The sequence below is a fragment of the Quercus suber genome, unplaced genomic scaffold, assembly GCF_002906115.3.
Source record: "Quercus suber isolate HL8 unplaced genomic scaffold, Cork oak 2.0 scaffold_86, whole genome shotgun sequence".
Taxonomy (NCBI): Eukaryota; Viridiplantae; Streptophyta; class Magnoliopsida; order Fagales; family Fagaceae; genus Quercus; species Quercus suber.
This window is the reverse complement of record NW_027069551.1, coordinates 1,147,112-1,171,626: the sequence shown is the minus strand read 5'-3', so window position 1 is coordinate 1,171,626 and position 24,515 is coordinate 1,147,112. Positions and strand designations below refer to the sequence as shown.

The 24,515-nt window shown below is 36.5% G+C and overlaps 3 protein-coding genes across 3 annotated transcripts; all 3 read left to right on the top strand.

Annotated features, from left to right (window-relative positions):
• Positions 1-297: 297 nt before the first annotated feature.
• LOC136061237 (disease resistance protein Roq1-like) lies at positions 298-3,156 on the top strand. The gene is made up of 4 exons (XM_065774140.1): positions 298-407; positions 531-833; positions 943-1,000; positions 3,023-3,156. Exons 1-4 carry the CDS (start codon positions 381-383, stop codon positions 3,154-3,156), a joined length of 522 nt encoding a protein of 173 aa, XP_065630212.1. The 5' UTR covers positions 298-380.
• A 2,862-nt stretch (positions 3,157-6,018) lies between these two features.
• Positions 6,019-11,658, top strand: LOC112019787 (disease resistance protein RPP2B). Its single transcript, XM_065774139.1, has 6 exons — positions 6,019-6,160; positions 6,326-6,502; positions 6,611-6,746; positions 6,852-7,020; positions 8,800-10,627; positions 10,797-11,658. The coding sequence occupies exons 1-5, from the start codon at positions 6,019-6,021 to the stop codon at positions 9,802-9,804; spliced, it is 1,629 nt and encodes a 542-aa protein (XP_065630211.1). The 3' UTR covers positions 9,805-10,627; positions 10,797-11,658.
• Positions 11,659-19,307: 7,649 nt separating this feature from the next.
• Positions 19,308-22,536, top strand: LOC112031964 (disease resistance protein RUN1-like; the record flags this gene model as incomplete). The annotated part of the gene is made up of 6 exons (XM_065774137.1): positions 19,308-19,322; positions 19,819-19,881; positions 20,042-20,082; positions 20,575-21,667; positions 21,792-22,094; positions 22,198-22,536. Coding segments are annotated over exons 1-6 (1,854 nt in total), but the record flags the coding sequence as incomplete, so codon positions are not given.
• Positions 22,537-24,515: the final 1,979 nt, after the last annotated feature.

Here is a 24,515-nt window from a genome sequence, read left to right as displayed (position 1 = left end):
TTTTGGGTTCTTTTTTGTTCAATAGAAGTAAGGAGGAATGGGAAAGTGCATTAGATAGGCTCAAAGAATTTCCGATAGAAGAAATGAGCAAAATACTTCAAATAAGTTTTGATGGACTTCATAGAGTGGAACAAGAAATATTTCTACATATGGCATGTTTCTTTAATATGAAAGACAAAGATTATGTAGTAGAAATACTTGATTGTCTTGGTCTTCACCCTAAAATTGGATTAAATGTTCTTATTGAAAAGTCTCTCTTGCAAGAGTATGAAAATAAATTTTGTATGCATGAATTACTGCAAAAAATGGGTCAAGATATAATTCGTCGAAAGTATCCTCAAGAACCTAGGAAGTGGAGCTGATTGTGGCGACATAAGGATATGCACAATGTGCTGATGAAAAACATGGTAAGAGATCATTTGGAGAACTTGAGCATATACCTTATCACATTATTTTAAAAAGTTAAATTTGAACCATTTTAGTAATCATATATCTTGCAATTCACCCATCTCATTTTCTTTACTAATTAGGAAGCAGAAGCAGTTCAGGGCATAGTCCTTGTACTTCCGAAGATGCGTGAATTGGGTGAACTACAAAAATTTGTAAAGGCACATTGGAACCTTGATGCCTTTTCAAAGTTGCCTAACCTTAAGTTGCTTATAATTCATGGTGTTCACCTTCCACATGGTCCGAAACATCTTCCTAATGACTTAAGATATCTTGATTGGAGTAGATATCCTTCAAAATCTTTGCCATCAAGTTTCCAACCAAATGAGCTTGTTGAACTTCGCATGTGCAATAGCAAAATTGTTCGACTTTGGAATGGAATAAAGGTAACATTTTTATTTAAATACTCATATATGTTTAGTAAAAATTTATAAATTCTAAGCTTTGTGGAACCTAATCTTACTTTTCTTATTCAATATTTTTTACTTTTAACAGCATTTTGGCAAGCTGAAGTCCATCAAATTGGAAGACTCCTTAGACCTCATTGCAACCTGTTAGGACATATATGTTTTAACTTGATTAAGAACATATGTCACTTATTTATGTAAATTGCCTAATCCTTTGACAAAACGCACTCTACTTGTAATTGGGTAGTTCTAGGTGTTTTTAATACTTCAAGAAACAATGTTTCAAGGTCAAGTGTTGAAGTCATCAAGTCTGTCCAAGAAAAAGCAAGCTGAAGTGCAAAGTTTTTAAAGCTCGACACCTTCTCGATAGCTACCTCGACACCTGCTATATGTCGAGATTTAAAATTTCAGATTTCCAATCTGATTTTCTTGGGATCCGTGAATATGATTTTAGGTCTTCTTTTCTTCTAACCCTAAACATATAAAAGGATTGTTTTAAGAGCCGTCAAGGGTGACACAAGTTGCATTATCATTGAGCAATCTCTGTTTAAGCAAATTGTGATCAAAAGACGAAGTTCTTGACCTAGTTCATCTTCCATCAAGAAGTTGCTGTATATTTGCACCATAGGGTTTTGTAACCAAGCATCTTCCTGCTATTCATCATAAAGGATGAACTGAAGAACTTTGCAGCCAACCTTTCTTCCTTAGTTGGTGTTCTGAAGTCGCGTACTTGGATCCGCGCATTGGTTAGTCACGTACTTGGGAGCCGTGCATCAAAGGTGGGAACTGTCACAACAGATCAAGTCCAATTAGGTATTGGGGTAAGGGTTCAACTGTAGGTTGGTAAGGTACTTGGGATTCCTTTACTTGTAACCGCTTGATTTGATAATAGTGGAGTTTCGGGAGTGGTGACCTGAAAATCACCCGGTGGGGTTTTTGCCGTTAGGGTTTTCCCCATTCGTAAACAAATCACCGTGTTATTTATTTTCCGCTGCATATTTAGTTTTTTGGTGATTTGTTTGTGCTTCCACGAGTTTACATGATTAATTGATTAATTAATAACTTGGCTAAATTAATTAATTAGGGTTAATCACTAGGGGTCATTCAGATTGTGGCCTATCAAGTGGTATCAGAGTAGGCACACTCTGATTAGAGTTTAATCTTTACTGTGATGATCCATTGACCCCTGTTTGTCATAGATAGAGGACAATCTTTAATTATACCTCATTTATTTGATGGCACTAACTATGCATACTGGAAAGTACGCATGAGAGCTTTCTTGCAGTCTTTAGATGAAAAGGTGTGGTAAGCTGTAGAGATTGGCTAGACTAAGCCAACAGAAGAACCGGCCGATTGGGATGATACTAAGATCAAGGTGGCTAACTTCAACAACAGAGCGTTAAATGCCCTATTTAGCGCAGTCACCAATGAGGAGTTCAAAAAGATATCCTCAACTGAAACTGCTAAGGAGGCTTGGACCATCCTCTAGACAACCTATGAAGGAACAAAGGCTGTCAAAGATTAAAAGCTTCAGAGGCTCACTACAAGCTTTGAAGAAATTAAGATGGAGGAGGATGAGTTGTTTGATGATTTCTATGCCAAGCTCAAGGACATAGTGAACTTAGCCTTTAATCTTGGGGAAACCATCCCTGAACCCAAGATTGTAAGGAAGGTGCTTAGATCTCTACCTGAGAGATTCCATGCCAAGATTACGGCGATAGAGGAATCAAAGGACATTGACAAGATTCCTTTGACTGAGCTGGTAGGAAACTTGCAAACCTATGAGATAGGATTATCTAGGATTGGCAAGTCAAGTAAAGGTAAAAGCATGGCCTTGAAGGCAAAGAGCAGTGATACAGATGAGTTTTCCGATGATGAAGATTCTAAGATGAAGTCCTACATCGCTCGGCAGTTCAAGAAGTTTATGAAGAATGCCAATGGAAGGAGCTTCGACAAGGACCGTAGGCAGTTCAGTTCTTCTCAATTTAAAAACTAAAACAAAGGGAAGAAGGATACTAAGGATGGCGGTCAGTACACTGTTCCTGCAGGACCAAAGTGCTTTGGATGTCATGGGTTCAGACACATGAAACATGAGTGTCCTACATATCTCAAGAGCATTGGGAAAAGCAAGGCACTTGCTGCAACTCTAAGTGACACTGAGCCTGAAGATGATTCCGACAATGAGGATGACGGAATCTTAAATGCCCTCACTGCCATAGTCAATCCTACTGAAGGGATTGTTGAAGAAGTGGATGAAGAAGAAGAACTGGTGGAGTCAAAATTTGAGAAAATGGATGATTAAGATGATATCCATTCAGCTTATGAGAAGCTTTACAAGCTCTCTAAAAAGTATGAGAAATTATACAGGCTGGCCACCAAGAAGTTCAGTGATGTGGAACTTGATCGTGAAGAGTTGTCCACAAAGTTTGATGAGGCGAATCAAACTATTGGAGTACTGAGATTTGAAAACAACTTTTTGGCTAAGAAGACCAAGAAGCTTGAAGCAGAGCTGTTTCAAGTTAGAGCTCAACTAGAGAGGACTTCAAGTGCAAAGCTTGATGAGATGCTTAGCAATCAAAAATCTGCTTCGGATCGAACTGGTTTGGGGTATGGTATTTCTTTCTCTAATACTGCTTCTACTAGTAATACTGTTTTTGTTCCTCCTGCTAATAATACTAAAATTGAGAATATTGATGTTAAAACTGAATTAGCAAGTGAGAACTTAGACAAGGGTAAATCTATCTTAGGAGCACCCCCTAAGCAAGATAAGAAAGATGCTAAAAACCCTAGAGCTAAGAAGGCTAACTCTCAAAATCCTAAACAAAAGAAGCAGCATCTCTGTCATCATTGTGGAATTGCCGGTCATACTAGACCAAATTGCTATAAGTGGTTAGCCACTCAACAGAGCAATGGCATGATAGCATCTGGAAGCTAAAATCAGCTTCAATCCTCTCTTGCTCCTCTTGGAGATCTTCTGAAAGCCCTCATGTTCCTTTCGAACTTGAACGGGTTAAATTCTTTCCCCTCACCGCCGGTTCAAGGATTCAATCAAAGGAAAGGCTCTTCCAAGGTGTGGAAGAAAAAGGACTTTAAGTGATTTCATCACTTTCTTTTCCCTTGTTGTTTTTCTGTGTATTGCATTGCTAGTGTATTTTGTTTTTCTGCTGAGTCAGTCTAGTTTTTGCTTTATTTTGTTTAACATGTTTTGTGTGTTTACTTTCAGTTTTGTTTATTTTGTTTTTGATATAAAAAAAAAAAAATCAGAAAAATACAAAAACAGTGTGTGTTTTGTGTACTTTGGTATCTGTGTACCTTGGATGGCCATTGAAACAAAGTTTCTAAACTTTGTATCTTTTGTAGCTTAGATGAGCATCTCTATGCATAACTAAGCAAGTGAGCTTTGTGGCTCTTGTTTGTGATGAGTAAGATTAGGTTATCTCTTAAAACTTAACACTCATATCACTCTTTTTGACGGATTGGACTAGAAATCCTAAGAGAAAGGCATAAATAACCATCTCACCACTGTTGCCCGCCAATCATAATAAGACACCTGTATGTTTCGGCATAGCAAAAGTACAGTATCAAAGATATTCGTATGCTTCGGCATAGCAAAAGTGCGATGTCAAATGCTTAACATCTTGGGTATTTCTTTTCTCCTTTTTATACCTATGTATGATATGCTAAAAATAAAAAGAAAATATGCAAAGAAAATAAAAGGCAAAAAGATCAAAAATGCTTTAAATATGGTTGCAAGCGTGTATTCTAGGAGATGTGGGAGTTATAAGATGTACCTCTAAGGTGATAGTCCCCATCAAACAGTTATGATTGTGTGTGAGTTAAAAGTTATTTTCTCATTTCTCAGATCGTCATAACATGCATACACATATGCAATCTTGCGATGTTTTTTTTTTTCACACATAACACGCAATATTCTTTGTTACTTTTGATACTTGTGCAAGTACAATGTGATTTGGCCATCACAAAGGTTTTACATGTGCTAATGTATGCTCACTAAACTGTCATAACTTGTTTTTGAAAAATAAAATTGGTTAGACTTGTTTAGTGTGTGTGTATGTTTTGGGGGATCCTTGTGCTTATATTTTTGTTGAGAGATGTTTTTGAGAGATTTATATGTTGAGTGGATCTTTGGTTGAGATGTGTGTTGGATTGCATTCATGTCTGTGTTTTTTCCTTCTCGAAAAACTGCTTTTTACTACTGGCTCAACACCTCCTCGATACCTGAACATCTATTGAGCTTCTAAGCCTTTTCTTATCGTAATCTCGACACCTGTCTCGACACCTGATGGATCGATCGGGAAACCTTCTGTCTCCTCGATAGATTCTCGACACCTGATGGATCGATCGAGATTCACTTGTTGTGTTTGATGTCTTCTTCTCGACACCTGTCTCGACACCTTATGGATCGATCGAGATATCTTCTGTCTCCTCAATACCTTCTCGACACCTTTGCGATCGATCGAGCATCACGTATCTGAAATTCTTCTTACATCTCGATACCTCTCGATACCTCCATCTGTCGATGACCAAATTCTCGATACCTTTCTCGACAGCATCCTCAATACCTCTCGACACCTCAGCTGTCGAGAATTACTGAGGTGTCTATATATATTCTGATCGCAATTTTCACTCATTTCTCACTCGATCTCTCTCGATCTCTCCGTGGCTGTTCATCTCCTTTTCACTCTCCTCTCACTCAAATCTTCCAACCCTCTTGGATCTTGATCATTTCTTGCTCCAATCACTTGGTAAGATCACTTTTCTCTTCCTTTTTCATGCACTGCATGTTTTAAAACCTAGTTTTTGGGATTTTTTGTAAAAGTTTGGGGTTTTTCAAAATTGTTGAGTTTTTCTTGAAATTTTGGGTTGGGTTTTCACTTAAATGTTTTTAAAATGTCATACATTGCATTTCATGTGCATTATAATGATATTTACATGCATTTAGATGTGTGCTATATGCTGTGTGCTGGTAGGATTGGATTGGGCTGAGCCCATGATGCAATTTTTGTTTTGCATATCACATGATCATGCATTCCTATGCATACGTACTTGTTGTTCAAGATATTTGTCTTTTTTGAACTGTTTTGGGAAATTTTCTGAGTGTCTCTCTCTCTCTCTTTCTCATTCTTTTACGTTAGTAGTGTTTATGGCACCCAAACGTAAATCCACTCCTGCTCGGAACCCTCTGCGTTCTGGAGCTTCTACTTCTTCTGATTCTACTCCCTTTAACCTTCGGTTCCGTGATGGAGATGCCCATAAGGCATTTTCGGAGAACTTTTCTAAACGAGGTGTTCATTCAGAATGCCAAGTCATTCTGGCGGACTTCGCTGATACTGACCTTCCCTCTGTCATTCACAGTAGGGGATGGGGGTCACTGTGTGACATCCCGGTCACTTGCCCTCTCGTGCTGATACAAGAGTTCTACTCCAACATGCACGGGATTGATCGTTCAGTACCTCTCTTCTTCACTTGCGTTCGAGGTACGCGCATCCCTGTCACACCGCAGCTTGTTGTAGATGTGCTTCGGGTACCTATGATAGAGTTTCCTGATTACCCCTCTTGTGAGCATCTGAGGACTGTGTCCAAAGATGAGCTCATTTCTGCTTTTTGTGAGCGCCTTGCTGATTGGGGTGAGCATCAGTTCACATCATGTAGGCATTTTGCTAAAGGTTCTAAATTTATCAACATGGTGATGACTTTTGTTCTCTATCATCTTTCTCACTATAACTCTATCACAGAGCCTCGTGCTCGATTTTTACTATCACTTCTAGAGCATCTTACCATAGACTTTCCTTCTCACTTCATCTTGTCTATCATAGATGTTTATCTTGATTCAGCGTCCCGTGATAAGCTCATCTTTCCTCCTGCTATCACGTAAATCCTACACCATTTTTCCATTCCCTTTCCTGTGTCCGACCACTTCACACACATATCTACCATAGATGTCGTTACTGTAAAACTTAGTGAGGCGTAGTTCAGGTCGAGACAGTCGGGTGCCACTCCTCCCTCCCGTTCGGCTCCATCCCGATCAGCTCCATCTACATCTGTTCCTTCTTCCTCTTTGAGCGATGTATCCCTTGGAGATATCATGGCGCAGCTGCAGTGCATGGACACTCATCTTGATACACTCTCTGCTGAGTTGTATCAGGTGAATGTTCGTGTTGGTCGTATTGCACGACGGCAAGCGACCATGGGTGGATTTGCTCCAGAGGCTACTCCTTCACCACCTACTCCAGCAGCTTCAGTTTCTGAGGATGATGAGGATGATGATGATGATGATGATGGGGATGCTAGCTCTGCCGATGAGATGTCTACATGACACTTTACCCTTTATCACTCGTGACAAAAAGGGGGAGTAGTTTTGGGCTATGAGAGTAGTCATCTTAGGGGGAGAGTTAGTATAGGACATTTTTGATAGGGGGAGTGTTGTCATTTTTGAGGGATGTAGTGAGGCTATATATGTATTTTTTTTCTTTTCTTATCTTTTAGATACATTGATCTTATATATGAGGTCCTTTGACCATTTTACATACATTGTACTTATATTCTCTATATGTTGATGTATGTTTCTTTCACCTCTCTTCTTCATGTGTTGTTTCTTTTCTATCTTTATACACATGTTCTTTATACTTATATGCAATCTATTATTTCTGTTTCACACAAGATGCCTTGATGAGTTTTGTTTAAAAGTGTTTCAGAAATACAGGTTGTCAAAGTCTACTTGTCATAAACTCTCTTCTTGCAAAGTTTTTCAAGAGTTTGTGTTAGGATAAATTTTATTGTATTCAACAAGTGAATATGAGTTGAGTGATTTATGACTTCTCTCATATGCTAATTTGTTTGTTGTGGTTTTGTCACGAATTGTCAAAGGGGGAAATTGTTAGGACATATATGTTTTAACTTGATTAAGAACATATGTCACTTATTTATGTAAATTGGCTAATCCTTTGACAAAACGCACTCTACTTGTAATTGGGTAGTTCTAAGTGTTTTTAATACTTCAAGAAACAATGTTTCAAGGTCAAGTGTTAAAGTTATCAAGTCTGTCCAAGAAAAAGCAAGCTGAAGTGCAAAGTTTTTAAAACTCGACATCGTCTCGATAGCTACCTCGACACCTGCTATCTGTCGAGATTTAAAATTTCATATTTCCAATCTGATTTTCTTGGGATCCGTGAATATGATTTTGGGCCTTCTTTTCTTCTAACCCTAAACATATAAAATGATTGTTTTAAGAGCCGTCAAGGGTGACACAAGTTGCATTATCATTGAGCAATCTCTGTTCAAGCAAATTGTGATCAAAAGACGAAGTTCTTGACCTAGTTCATCTTCCATCAAGAAGTTGCTGTGTATTTGCACCTTAAGGTTTTGTAACCAAGCATCTTCCTGCTATTCATCATAAAGAATGAACTGAAGAACTTTGCAGCCAACCTTTCTTCCTTAGTTGGTGTTCTGAAGTCGCGTACTTGGATTCGCGCATTGGTTAGTCACGTACTTGGGAGCCGTGCATCAAAGGTAGGAACTGTCACTACAGATCAAGTCCAATTGGGTATTGGGGTAAGAGTTCAACTGTAGGTTGGTAAGGTACTTGAGATTCCTTTACTTGTAACCGCTTGATTTGATAATAGTGGAGTTTCGGGAGTGGTGACCTGAAAATCACCCGGTGGGGTTTTTGCCGTTAGGGTTTTTCCAATTCGTAAACAAATCACTGTGTTATTTATTTTCCGCTGCATATTTAGTTTTTTGGTGATTTGTTTGTGCTTCCACGAGTTTGCATGATTAATTGATTAATTAATAACTTTGCTAAATTAATTAATTAGGGTTAATCACTAGGGGTCATTCAGATTGTGGCCTATCACAACCCCTGATGTCACTGGAGTCCCAAATCTTGAGAAATTAGATGTTAAAGGTTGTAAAAATTTGATTTGAAATTCACCCATCTATTGTAGTTCATAAAAGGCTTACTCATCTTAACCTAGAAGGTTGCCATAACCTTAATACTCTTCCAAGTAAGTTTGAAACGGAGTCTATTGAGATTCTTATCCTTTCAGGTTGTTCAAAAATCAGGAGAATTCCAGAATTTATGGGAAATATGATAAGCTTATCGAAACTTCACTTAGATAGAACTGCTATTACAAAACTTCTCTCTTCAATTGCACATTTGACTAACCTTGCTTCGTTGCATTTAAGAGATTGCAAAAATCTTGTGTGTCTTCCTAGTATCATTTGTAGCTTCAAGTCGCTTGAAGATGTCAATTTGGCTGGATGCTCGAAGCTTGATAATCTACCGGAGGACTTGTGGAATCTTGAAAGTCTAGAGGAGCTCGATGTGAGTGGAATAGCTTTAAGAGAGCTTACTTCCTCTATTGTTCTCTCAAGAAATCTTAAAAGATTATCTTTTGGGGGATGTAAAGAGTCAACACCTAAACTTTGGAATAAGCTTTTCTCCTTTAATTTAATGCCACGAGGAAGCCTAAATCCTATGAGCTTGTTATCACCTTCCTTTCCAGGTTTGTGTTATTTAAAGAAATTGGATTTGAGTGACTGTAATCTCCAAAAAATCCCAAATGATTTTGGTTACTTATGCTCTTTAAGTTGTTTAAATCTAAGTGAAAATACTTTTGATTGTCTTCCTGAAAGTATCATTCAACTATCTAAACTGACACATATTTATTTGAGGAATTGCACAAGACTTCCTTCATTGCCACAATTTCCATCAAGCACTTGGATGGTTGATGGTTGTAGCTCATTGAAACCATTACCAAATGGATTAACACTTGACAAATTCTGCCAACCGCGTCTTTTCCTCTTCAATTGCTTCAATTTGGCTGATAATCTAGGTCGGAGTGACATGTTCTTTAGAATGCTATCAGTAGTTCCTCAGGTCTCTCTCTCTCTCTCTCTCTCTATATATATATATATATATCAATTCTAAATATCATGGTTTGTATGTTTCAGGATATTGCCAAGGAATCTATAGAATCTACTTTGGCAGCTATCTTTGGTATTGTTATTCCAGGGAGTGAAATACCGAGGTGGTTTAGCCATCAGAGTGTGGGGGCTACAGTGAATGCACAAGTAACTCATCTGAACAAAAATGTTTTGTCTAAGTGGATTGGAATGGCTGTGTGTGTTGTTTTTTCAGGCCGTAATCTTCATCCAAACAATCATGTTTTATCTAACTATCTTTATTTGTCATGTGAGATTCTAGTCAATAAACATGAAGGTGCAACCTTTTCTGAAATCTTGGGCAAGAAATCTGTTCAGATTAAATCAGATCACCTTTGGCTATTCTATTTACCCCCACAAAATTTTAATGAGAATGGGAGAGCATTATTGAGTCAAATTGATGAGAACGGATTCATTCAGATTGAGGTTAGATTTGATTGCCCTGTTTTGCAATGCTTGGAGGTTAAGAAATGTGGGTTTCGCCTAGTATACGAGCAAGACATTGAAGATATCAGATATATGATGGCTCATTCCAGCAACAACACTTGCATCACTCCTTACGAGGGTTTGGATGTTCATCATGATTTTGACAATTCAGCAGAAGCTATCAAAATTAAGGGAAGTCATGATAAATACGATGGGGTGGGACCTAGTAGTGAAGGCAGGCTCGGAAGCTCTTTTGATGTACCAAACTCAAAGAAGATTGAAAGATATATAAAGGATGTATGGCTCATGGTAACTCCGATTATATTAACTCTAGTTATGGTGACTCTGATTGCAAGGATTGTAATGTAGGTGACCAGGGACTGGTAAGTCATCATTACATTGACTCTGTAGCTTCCTATAGGGCATATATGCATGCTTTTTTTTTTCACCAATTTTAACTTTAGAATTTAAGTTTAATGAATCCCTTGATATAGACTCTGTAGCTTCCTATTAGGCCTGTGGCACCCTTGATTTTTTCTTTTCTTTTCACAGAAAGTTGGCCATGATACAAAGGAATCTTCCTTGTCCACAAGATTTTTTACAGGACATCCATATTATGAGACACTTTCTTTGTTATACATCCCTAGATTGCTTGTTTGACATCCAGAGTAAGCTTAGTCTGGTTGAGATTGAAAGTGAATATAGGCTAATTTGGATTACTGAGAGAACTACAAAATATTCTTGTGCGGGTGCATGGAACTGTGTAAGGAAGAAATGCCCCGATATTAAATGGTGAAGATCATCATTTGGTTTCCCAAAGTAATTCTGAAGCATGTGTTTATGGGTTGACTAAGGCTTAAGGTTCACAACAGAGTGCCCACAAAAGATTGAATGTGTAGTGATGATGTGCTAACCTGGATACTCAGTGCATTCTTTGTAAAAAGAGAATTAAAAGTAGGGACCACTTATTTTGTGATTGTTGTTTCTTGATGAAGATATGAACCATAATGAGCTGGTGCTCGATAAAAAAACCCAAAGTTCCATTGGCTTGAGATTATGCTCTATGATGAGGAATCCTTTATGTCTATACGGGCATTGTGCATCACATTTGGCTTCAAAGGAATGCTAGTATTCATCAAAGAAGACTACTTTCTGAAGAGGCTATGGTCAAAATGATTGGGTGAGAAGTGAAGAACAGAGTTGAATGTAGCAGTTACTACAATTCTGTTTAGAACAGGGGTATTGATACTTCAGAATAGAAGCTGTTAATGGTCCTTGTCTTCGTTAACTAACACTGTTGGATTTTTCAGTTTGTAATGTTTATGGTGTAGGCTGTTTCTGTGTTGGTGTTTTATTCTTTGGTGGTACTTTAGACCGATCGGTTTCTATTTAAATGAATTGCTCATTCATCCAATTTACAAGTTGTTTGATTAACTAATACTTGCTTATATGGTAAACACAACAATCAAATATTTTTTGCCCTGTAGAAATCTATGTTAATAATTATTGATTGAGTTATAGTTGAAATCATATTATTTGAGACAATTAGATAAAATGATTATCTTTAATGAACTCATAAAAACTAGATTTATGTTAGCTTTTTATAATTACAAATTCTATATAGTTATTATAATTAAAATGGAATATTTATAATAAACTTAGTATACAATCTAATATGAAGTCTATATAAGAATATTATACACACACTTACTTAACTCAAATTTCATACTTGTGAGTTTGTTCACAAATACATAATTATGAACTCATTTGCTAAATAAACAAACTTAAACAAAACTATTTATGAGTTAAGCTTGAACTATTCATAAACTATTGGGGTCTATTTTCTTGTATAAGACTGAATGAATGTGCCCAAGCATTAAAAAGGAGGGAGAGAGAGAGAGAGAGAGAGTAATAAAAAAACTGCCTAGGCATCGAGTCTGCAGTTAGGCTGATGGTGAGTATTCAATTCGTTACTCAATAAAACATAAGTCTTATTGAGTTATTTGATAAGACTCCACCACAAAGAAAAACAAAACCTATCCTGTTGCCTTAAAAAAAACAAAAACAAAAACAAAAGATGTAAAATACAAAAACCGATCCTATTACCTAAAAAAAAAAAAACACAAGATGTAAAAGATAAGACATAAGAGTCATAAGACTAAAGACTCCGGTCCACCCACACCCACAAGTCTTATACTCTTATTAGATAAGACTGTAAGCCACCCACAGCCACAAGCCAAAGATAAGACAATTCTTATTGATACAAAATGCTTTTTCCACACCAGCACTACACCCACACCAAAGTTTAAAGTGAGTTAAGTCAAGTTTAAATGATTTCTAGACTGGACTAAAAACGAGCTTGAAAAAAAAAAAAAAAAAAAAAAACCAGCAATTACACAATATATATATATATATATATATATAATAGCTTCAACGACAATACAATTATTACTGCTATTCTCCAAAATCTGTAAGTTCTCACTTTTTATTTTTTATTAATTTTTTATGAGTATCTGTAAGTCATCGATCACTTGTTACGTCGATTCTTCTCTTTTATTTCCTCTCTTTAGTTTTACTCTTTAATTTCTATATTGTTTTCTTTTACCCCTTATTTGTTTATTTATTTTTACTTGAAATCTAATTGAATGAAGTTTTGATGAGTATCTATAATTCTATATTGTGATTCAAGGTTTACTTGTAAGTTTAGATTGGCTTATATTGTGATTCAAGGTTTACTTGTAAGTTTAGATTGGCTTTCATGGATGTGAAAAACCCACCTTCTTCCTCTTCTTCTAGTCGTAAGTGGAAATACGATGTCTTTTTAAGTTTTAGAGGTGAGGACACTTGCAAGAATTTTATAGATCATCTATACGCTACCTTGAAACAAAAAGGTGTTTTCACCTTCAGGGATGATAGAAATCTCGAGAAAGGAGAACCTATTTCACATGAGCTTTTAAAAGCAATAGAAGAATCAATGTTTGCTATTGTCATTCTCTCAAAAAACTACGCATCCTCAACATGGTGATTGGATGAACTTATGAAGATCATGGAATGCAAAAAAGAGATGGGGCAAACAATCTTGCCTATTTTTTATGATGTGGATCCATCCGAGGTGCGAAAACAAACAGGAACATATACACAAGCATTTGACAAACATGAAAAACGTTTCAAAGAGAATATGGATAAAGTTCACATGTGGAGAACTACTTTGACAGAAGTGGCCAATCTCTCTGGATTTTCTTTACAAGATAGGTAATTTGTGCTAATGTTATTATTTCCATTTGTATATAACTATGCATTAAATAATCATCTACATCGACATGCGGGATTTATTTGTATCCCATTGTTAGGATGTCATTCTAATGCATTTGACATGACAACAATTGATCTCTATTTTGTGTTGGGTACTAATCCCTTTGACATGTATATAACAATTAATATAACACTATAAGGGTAGTTCTTTTAGATGTAAGATTATCTTGACACGTATAACCCTAAGGCTTTAATTATATCTCATTACTATCTTCTTTTAGAAGTGAGATTACCATTTTTACACTAAAATTTTATATCCTTACTTTTCCACTTTTCAATATGGAATTCATTTTGAATTTATGATTTACAACAAATTTTCACTTTAGACTCAAAGAGTTCTAGAAAGAGGAGAATCCTATTACACCAATTTGAAGTGGATTTAAAAATACTCTTCTATCTTAGCCAAGCCCAAAAAATTGTTTTAAATTTTTATTTCAGGATTCAACTCACTTTTCGAAAATATATATATATATATATATATTTTGGACTTGTATTTCTCTTTCATAAGTTTTTAAAGGTTACACTTCTATAATCATAATGCATGGGACATCGATTTCATTAATGATAATAATAATAACTAGCTTCTTCACACGCGCTCCGCATGTGCGATGGCGTTTTTTTTTCTTTTTTTTTGAGTTTAATATAATTTTTCAATTTGAATTTATCTATTGTTAGTGAGATTACACAGGAATGAAATTTAAGAAACTAAGATTTAAGATTTGAAAAGGAGTAAACTGCTAGGTTTAGTGTGTGCTAGTTTTTAGGAAAAAATGTATCAAACGTGCGTGAGATATATTTAAATAGAGAGTGTGCTAATTTTTAGTAAAAAGTTTCTCTAGTAGTTTTTTTTTTTTTTTTTTGAATTACAATTTTAACCTGATTTTTTATTATTGAAGAATAAGGATTATCTAATTAGATTGAGGATTATCTAATAATAATAATAATAACTACTGATGTGGTATGTGACACGGATGAACTATCAATTATAAATAAAGAAATAAAGATAATTGTTCTGCAAAACCTTGTTTAGGAGTATCATACACATAATTGCAATAATTGAAAATGAAAGTTAGGGGCTTAAACTAGAGAAAAGAAGATTAATTATTGTACACATTTTTAATGTCCATTTGGGAACAGCTTATCTAGCTATTTGCTGAAAATGTGCTAAAATATATTTGTATCTTGAAAAAATTTGAAAAAGTGAGAAAAAGCAGGAAAAAATAAGATTTTAAAAAGTTGTACATAAAAACTAAAAGCTGGAGCTGATGCCAAACAGGCTTTTAAAATAATCAAAATCACATATAGAATTTCTTGAAAATTTATAGGTAATCTTAAGTAGTTAAATTATTTGTTTACATTTCTTATATTTAGATTTCTCTTTATAAGTTATTATGTTGATGAATACATATATTGATTTTTTATATTATATTTTAATTAATACTATGCTTTAAAGGAAATTACAATTTATGATTAAGTTATATTTTTTATGTGCAAATTATTTTTTTTGTTTGTGTTTTAATTCGTTTACTTTTTATAACAAAGATGTTAAGATTTTAATTTATTTTAATACTAATTGAAAATTTTGAATCAATATTATGGAAAACTATGTCTTTTATTCTTACCCCGAAACTAAAATCTTGACTCGACCTCTAGTTAATAGAATTATCTATATATATTACTATATTCTTAGTCATTTGTGTTAAGAATATAAAGTGAGAAAGAAAGACCGAATAGTCTGTATATTATGTGTAAAGAATAATGTACAATAGAGAGTTTTATATAAGCTAGGTATGTGTGTAGTATAAGTAATATGAGTAAACTATAAGTACAGTATACTGGGATAAGCCCAATGGGCTAATCTAGTTTAAGCTATACACTAACATCCCCCCTCAAACTCAAGGTGGCAAGGAGGAAGCCAATTGGAGTTTGGATATAAGATCTCGAAGACGACCAGGCGGGTGAGTCTTGGTGAAGATATCAACAGGCTGGTCAGCAGAAGAGATGAAGAACAACTTGAGATTGCCTTTCTTGAGATGCTGGCAAGTAATGTGGCAGTCGATTCAATGTGCTTGGTGCGTTCATAGAAGACATCATTATGAGCAATGTAGATAGTACTACGACTATCACAATAAAGAGAAGTGGCAGTGGGTTGTGAAGCATCCATGTCAACCAAGAGCCAGTGAAGCTAGATAAGCTCGTAGGTGGTGTCAGCAAGAGCACGATACTCAGCCTCAGTACTGGAATGGGAAACCACATCTTGCCTCTTGCTACGCCACTAGACAAGAGAAATACCTAACAGGAAACTGAAACCTATAATAGAGCTTCAATCAGTCGGATCACCTACCCAATCCGCATCTGAATAAGCATGAAGTTTGAGAGAAGACCGAAAGGAGTAGTGGAGACCATGATAAAGTGTGCCCTTGACATATCGAAGAATCCAAAGAATAGCAACGTAGTGGACAGAACAATGGGCATCCATGAACTTACTAACCATACCCACGGCATGTGAAATATCTGGACGAGTAACAATGAGATAGATCAGATTACCAACTAACTAACGATAGCAAGTAGCATCAGATATAGGTCACCATCCAAGGGTGTGAGGTTTGCATTATATTCCAAGGGAGTGGAAACAAGCTTATTGTCAGTGATATCGGCTTTGGAGAGAAGATCAGAAGCATATTTAGTTTGGAAAATATAGTATTCATCAGAAGACAAGGTAACCTTAAGCCCAAGAAAATAGTTGAGAGTGCCCAGATATTTCATCTCAAAATGTTGACTAAGGAAGTGCTGAAGAGAGTGAATACTTGCAGAATCATCTCCAGTAATAATCATATCTTCAACATAAAGAAGAATAAGAGTGATACCATATCTTCAACATAAAGAAGAATAAGAGTGATACCAGCAGAAGATCTTTGGACAAAGAGAGCAGTGTCATGAGGACTCGAAGTGAAACCCTGCTGAGCAACAACTGAGCTAAACTTTTCAAACCAAGCTCGAGGAGCCTGCTTGAGGCCATAAAGAGCACGACGAATGCAACAGACTTGACTGCCTGAGTGTAGATAGCCAGGGGGTGGTTGCATGTACACTTCTTCTTGGAGGTCTCCATTGAGGAAAGCATTCTTCACATCCATTTGATAAAGAGGCCAACGGCGAACAGCAACCATAGCAATAAGACACCTGACAGATGTAAGGCGAGTAATAGGAGTAAATGTTTCCTCATAGTCAATGCCATACTCCTGAGTAAAGCCTTGGTAACTAGGCGATCCTTGTACCGTTCAACAGATCCATCAACCTTGGTCTTGATCTTGTAAACCCACCTACAACCTACTACAGACTGACCAGGAGGCAAATCAACCATATCCCAAGTGTGATTCTTATGAAGGGCATCTAGTTCTTCGTTCATAGCTTGCTGCCAAAGAGGGTCAGCATGGGCCTCATGATAGGTGTGAGGTTCATAGAGGGTGGCAAGAGTAAAAAACTAGTGATAATCAGTGAGATAAGGGGGAGGAATGCTTACCCGAGTGGAACGACGAAATTCAGGACCAACAGGAGACTTAGGAGAGGGTTGTGCCATAAGATCCAAGACAGGCGGGTCATATGCCGGGATAGAACTAGAGATAAGTCATCTGGAGAGGCAGCCGATGTTGAAGAATCCTCCACAAGTTCAGGATAGAAAGGGAGGAAAAGATCAGTAAAAATAGGAGACTCTGAGAAAGAGGACGTAGGAAACTGCTGAAGACTTGTAAAAGGATGATGTTCCCAAAACTTAACATGACGGGAGACATGAAGGCGATGAGAAATGGGATCATAGCAATGAAAACCCTTTTAAAATACACCATAACCAAGGAAACAAGAGAGGTGAGCACAAGGCTGGAGCTTTGTTTGTTCATGAGGAGGAAGAGAGATAAAGCAAGCACAACCATAAACCCGAAGAAAGTAGTCAGGAGTTTGACCATAGAGAAGCTTGAATGGTGATTTGTAGTGTGTAGTTGGTGAAGGAATATGATTAATGGTGTATACAGCAGTGAGTGCGGCCTCACCCCAAAAGCGCTCAAGAAGAGACGCAAAAATGAGAAGGGTGCAGACAATATCAAGAATGTGATGGTGTTTTCGTTCTACACGACCATTTGTTGAGAGGTGTAAGGACAAGATCACTAAGGAAGGGTACCATGACTGTCTAAAAAGGATTGGAAAGATTTATCATTATATTCTTGAGTATTATCTGATCGAAAAACTTTAATGGTGCGATTGAACTGTGTTTCAATCATTTTATGAAATGTTTAGTAAATAGAAACAAGTTCAGACCTATGGTGAAGCAAATAAATCCAAGTATATTGAGAAAAATCATTGACAAATATGACAAAATATCTAGATCCCCCCTCAGTGGGAACAGGTGCAAGACCCCAAATATCAGAATGTATAAGATCAAAGGTGCAAAAGAAAATGAATCATTATTATTAAAGGGCAATTTTGTTTGTTTGCCAAAATGATAGGAAGTACAATCAAATTTTTAAAACTGAACTAAACCTAAATAATCTTGAGAAGCTAACAAGTGAAGATGAGATAAGGATGGATGACCAAGACAAGCATGCCATAGATCAGATGAGGGGGTGGCAGTGGTAGCAGCTGTAGAAACAACTTGTGAAGGAATCTTCAAGTCATGAACCTTAAACATGCAACCAACCTTACGGCCTGTCCCAAGCACTTGACCCGTCCGGGGATCCTGCACATCCACACCATGATTAGTAAATAGAAGATCTATGCCTAATTCACAAAGTTAACCAATAGAAAGCAAATTGAGGGATAACTTTGGGATATGAAAAGTGTCACTATGGGATAAACAAGGAGAAGAGATTTTTCTTTTATGACTAACAGGCATAGGAGTTCCATCAGCAGTGTAAATGGTGATTGGATGTTCTAAGGATGCCTTATCAGAAAATTGGGATTCATCTGAAGTCATATAGTTACAACATGTAGTATCAAAAAAACCAAAGTTGTTTACCTAAGGTGACAAAAAGGGCAGTGGAAGTACGGGATAAAACCTGTTGAACTACTGACTCAATATCAGCCGTAGTAAGTGAGGAAGGCAAAGATGGACCTGTAGGAACCGATGGATCTAAAGGACATACAATAGCTACTTAAGAAAGAGAAGCTTTATTCTACTCTTGCATAAATTTCTGCAATTTGCGACAAACTGAGATGTCATGGCCTTTGGCATGGCAAAACTCGCAATGAGTACCTTTGGAAGACTGAGAGGTGGGATGCCCAGAGTTTATTTGTGGAGGAGCAGTGAATGCAACAATGAGAGGTTGTGGAGATGGTGTAGCCAATAGATGATCAAATGATGACATGTGATGAGTAGGCCGACGGTTCTCCTCAGAAATGAGCTCCTTGACTGCAACATCAAGAGAAGGAGTAGGAGATCGGCTAAGCAGAGAAGTCTTAGTAGGCTCAAAATCCTTACGTAAACCCATCATGAAGTGCATAAATTTACAATGATCCTAATATTTGACAAAGAGCTTAATGTCCTTAGAACACACTAGTGGAGGCTTTGCAACAAAGAGTTGTTCCCACATAGTAGAAGTTTGAGAATAAAAATAAGAAATAGATTGACCTGTCTCTTGGCGCATTTGATAAAACTTTGATTCAATGTGGAACTCTAGGCTTGAATCACTAGTACAATTATAGTGATCGGCCAGAAATTTCCAAGCAGCCTCAGTAGTCTTAAGACGAGGAAGAAGATTATGAATGGAGGGAATAGAGGTATTGATAAACCAAGACAAGATCTTACTCTGAATACTCTCCCATTACTCTAACCGTCCTTCATAATCATCCGTTGTAACAGTAGTCTTGGAGGCATCTTCAGCAGCTGTGGCTTTGGACTTAGGGTTTGGTACTAGCTTAGGAATTGAACCAATCACATATCTCCATAGTTTACGACCCATGAGAAAGACAGTCATATTCTGAGACCATGCATGATAGCTAGTAGAACTATCTAACATAATGGTGATAGGACGAATGACATCTTGTTCGTTTTGTTAAGCCATAATGAAGAGAATGACCAAAAAGTGGGATTTAGAGAGCTCAAATGAAGAAACAGAGCCCAAAATCAGAATCTACGCAAAAAATTGAGCAAGACAAGTCTTGTTGAAAAATTTTGATTTTGGCCAAAAAGTCAACGGTCAAAGTCAACTGCTGACGTAGGAGGATAATGCGAGGTGCTGACGAAATCTAATGACGCAGTTGCTGATATGTACAGGATGACATCAACTTAGGGCTGACGTGGACAGACACCGATATTGTCAAGCGCGTAGCGGTGCATGTGAACTGCTGATGGTGCGTGGTGGCGCGTGAAGCACGTGTTTGACAGTCAGAAGCTTCAAGCAGCACGTGTGGGCACGTGTTAGGTCTTTTCTGGCTGTTCTTGGTTGGGTTTTGCTTGAGATTGGCTATTCTGTCACATCATTCCTTTGCTTTGGCAGTTGGATGAACAGAACGATGAGATCCGAGAGTTGCAAGGATTGTGGATGTGACGACGGTAACTCGCTTCTTACAATGGCTACTGGATGAAGGCAAGGGCAGCAAAAGAGTGCTGAAGATAACCACAGGAACTAGAATGTCAGAGCAATGGCTCTAATATAATATTAAGAATATAAAGTGAGAGAGAAAGACTGAATAGTCTGTATATTCTATGTAAATAATAATGTACAATAGAGAGCCTTATATAGGTTAGGTATGTGTGCAGTACAACTAATATGAGTAAACTACAAGTACAGTATACTGGACTAAGCCCAATGGGCTAATTTAGTCTAAGCTATACGCTAACAATTTGGATTTTGGAATTACTATTCCCGTGTTTGCATTTACTTAGTTTTCTTTTTCTCAATGTGAGATTTGCAAGAATTTGAGGGTAATTTACAGTGAAACTTAACACTAAATATATACTTTCTTTTGGGAGGTGGAGGGTAACATGGGTGATTCAATTGCATTACTTGATTGTCTCTTTTCTTTGTAGGCATGAGTCAGAATTTATCAAAGATATTGTGGATGAGACCTTGCACAAATTAAGTTATGCTTTGCAAAGAGATACCAGTGATTTAGTAGGAATAAATTCTCAAGTGGAGGAATTGATGACACTTTTGGCAATAGGATTGAACGATGTTCGTATCATAGGGATTTGGGGGATGGGAGGAATTGGCAAGACAACTCTTGCTAGAGTTGTCTATCATATGATTTTTAATGATTTTGAAGGTGGTAGTTTTATCACTAATATTGGGGAAGAATTTGAAAGACACGGTTTACTTCCATTACAGCAAAATCTCATTTGTGAAATTTTGAGGGAGAGAAGTATGAATATACCAGATGTTAATGATGGAGTTCTTATGATCAAGAATAGGCTAAGACATAAAAGGATTCTTCTTGTTCTTGACGATGTAAATCAATTCAACCAATTGGAAAAGTTGGCTGGGAAGCTTAATTGGTTTGGTCCAGGTAGTAGAGTTATTATCACAACAAGAGATAGGCATTTGTTGATAAGACATGACGTATTTGAAATATATGAGGTTAAAGAATTGAATAATGATGACACTCATCATCTTTTTAGGTTGAAAGCTTTGAAGAGAGATTGCCCTGCCAAAGATTATCAAGAATTGTCTAAACAATTTGTAAATTATGCTAAAGGCCTTCCTCTAGCTATTGAGGTTTTGGGTTCTTTTTTGATTGATAGAGGAAAAGAGGAATGGGAAAGTGAATTAGAAAGGCTTAAAGAATTTCCAAAGAAAGAAATTATCAATATATTTCAAAGAAGTTTTGATGGACTTCATGAAGTAGATAAGAAAATATTTCTACATATTGCATGTTTTTTTAATATGAAGAATAAATATTATGCGGAAGAAATTCTAGATTATCCTGGCCTTCAGCCAAAAATTGGTTTAAGCATTCTCATTGAAAGATCTCTTCTAAAAGATCATGATAGTCACTTTTTGATGCATGACCTACTACAAAAAATGGGTCAAGACATAGTTCGTAAAGATTGTCCTCAAGACCCCAGTAGGTGGAGCAGATTATGGTTATATAAGGATATTCATAATGTGTTGATGAAAAATTTGGTAAGAGATCATTTATAGAACTTGAGCATATACCTTATAATGTTATTCAATATAGTTAAAATTTGAAAATTTCTAACCATCATATATCTTGCAACTCACTCAATATCTTTTTCTTGACTATCAGGGAACAGAAGAAATTCAAGGCCTCGTCCTAGAGCTTCCTATGTTTCCTAAAGATGAAGAACAACATAAATCTGAAAAGGCATATTGGAAACTTGAAGCTTTTTCAAGGATGCCTAACCTTAAATTGCTTATAATTAATGGTGTTCATATTTTGCATGGTCACAAACATTTTTCTCATGGTTTAAAATGTCTTCATTGGAGTGAATATCCTTTAAAATCTTTGCCATCAAGTTTTCAATGGGATGAGCTTGTTGAACTTTGCATGTTTCACAGCAAAATTAAACAACTTTGGGAAGGAATAAAGGTAAGATTGTTATTTAAGTACTCCTACACATTTAATAAGAAAGCAATAAATTATATGGTTTGTGGAACCTAATCTAGCTTTTATTATTATTGGCTTTCAACAGCACTATGGCAAGTTGAAGTCCATCAAATTGAACGATTCCTTGAATCTCATTGCAACCCTTGATGTCACCGAAGTTCCCAATCTCAAGAAATTGGTGTTTAAAGGTTGTATAAATTTACATGAGGTTCACCCATCTATTTTAGTTCATAAAGGGCTTACTCTTCTTGATCTAGAAAATTGCAAAAGCCTTAGTAATCTTCCAAGCAGGTTTGAAATGGAATCTCTTGAGATTCTTATTCTTTCTGGCTGTTCAAAAATCAAGAGAATTCCAGAATTTATGACAAATATGGAACACTTATGGAAACTTCACTTAGATGGCACTGCAATTATGAAACTTCCCTCTTCAGTTGAACATTTGACTAACATTGCTTCATTGCATTTAAGAGATTGCAAGAATCTTGTGTGTCTTCCTAGTATCATATGTAGCTTCAAGTCACTTAAAGATATTAATTTGGCTGGATGCTCGAAGCTTGACAGTCTACCAGAAAAGCTGTGGAATGTTGAAAGTCTAGAAATGCTTGACGTGAGTGGAATTACTTTAAGAGAGCCGCCTTCCTCTGTTGTTAACTTAAAGAATCTTAAAGTACTATCTTTTCGGGGATGTAAAGGGCCGCCACCTAAAGTATGATATAAGATTTTCCCCTTTAATTTAATGCCAAGAAGAAGCCTAAATCCTGTGAGCTTGGTATTGCCTTCCCTTTTGAGTATGTGTTATTTAAAGAAATTGGACCTGAGTGACTGTAATCTCCAAACAATCCCTAATGATATTGGAAACTTATCCTCTATAACCTATTTAAATCTAAGTGAAAATCACTTCAGTTGCCTTCCTGAAAGTCTCGTGCAACTATCTAAATTGTCAGAAATTAATTTACACAATTGCACAAGACTTTGTTCATTACCAAAATTGCCATCTGTGACTTTTTTTATTACAGCAGATGGTTGTATGTCATTGGAAGAATTTCCAGATAGATTAAAATCACACCTTTTCGCCCATATTCATCTTTTCTTCTTCAATTGCTTCAAATTGGCTGGTCGGAGTAATGTGCTGGGAATGCTATTGAAAGCACATGAGGTCTCTCTCTCTCTCTCTCTCTCTCTCTCTCTCTCTCTCTCTCTCTCTCTCTGTATATATATGTATGTATTTGTCAATTCTAAAATCATGGTTTGTATGTTTCAGGAAATGTGCAAGCAATCTATATTTTGTCGCTTTGCTGCCTATGAACTTGTTATTCCTGAAAGTGAAATTCCGCAATGGTTTAGCCATCAGAGTGTGGGGAATATAGTTAATGCACAAGTGTGTGCTGTTTTTTCATGCCGCAATGTTCATCTTTCTAATATGGCGCTTTTTTTGAGATGTCACATTCTAATCAATAAACGTGAAAATTCAAAGTTTCATGTAGGCATTTGCCCAAGATCTGTTCAGATTAAATCACGTCACCTTTGGATGTCCTATATACCCTCTCAATTGTTTAGTGAGAATGGGAGAGCAGTATTAAGTCAAATTGATGAGAATGGATTCATACAAATAGAGGTTAGATTTCAGTGGGATTTCAATGGCCTGGAGGTTAAGAAATGTGGGTTTCGTCTAGCATATGAACAAGAAATCAGAGAAATCAAAATGAAGAGAAGACGTGATAAATATGAGGGGGCTGGAGCTAGTGGTGGAGGCAGCTCTAACGATGTCCCTCACTCAAAGAGGATTCAAAGATAGAGAATATATGGGCTCATGCTAATTCTGATTGCAAGGATTCTAATGAAGGACCTGGTAAGTCATCGTTACATATATACTCTGTAGCTTCCTATTGGGCCAGTGGTAACCTTGTGTTTTATTTTTTTATTTTTATTTTTTTTTTCAGAGAAAATAGGCCATGATACAAAGGAATCTTCCTTGTTTACACAATTGTTTACCAGACATCTATAGTCTATGAGTTTTTTTTTTGGTGTCGAAATGTCATAATCATTACTAGTTTCTTAAACCTGTGAGTGCCAGAAGGTTACTATGCCATTTTCATTTTAGTTAAGTAGTTTGATAATAAGTTAAGAGAAAATTTAATGCAAATCAACCATATATACATCACTTCATCACTTGCTTGTTTTATTTTATAATTTAAAATTTTTTGTTTGTTTTTTACACCAAATTCTTATTACCTTTCTATTAGTTTTGGTGGAAAGTTGATGCAAATCAAATCATTGTCTTTGCTTTGTTGAGTATATTAGCCTCCGCTGCTCTATATTTGGACTCACTGGCAGTTTCTCATTCTTCCCTCTCTCACTCACTGTCACTGGCTCCTGAAGTAGTTGCAACCAGTGGCAGAACAA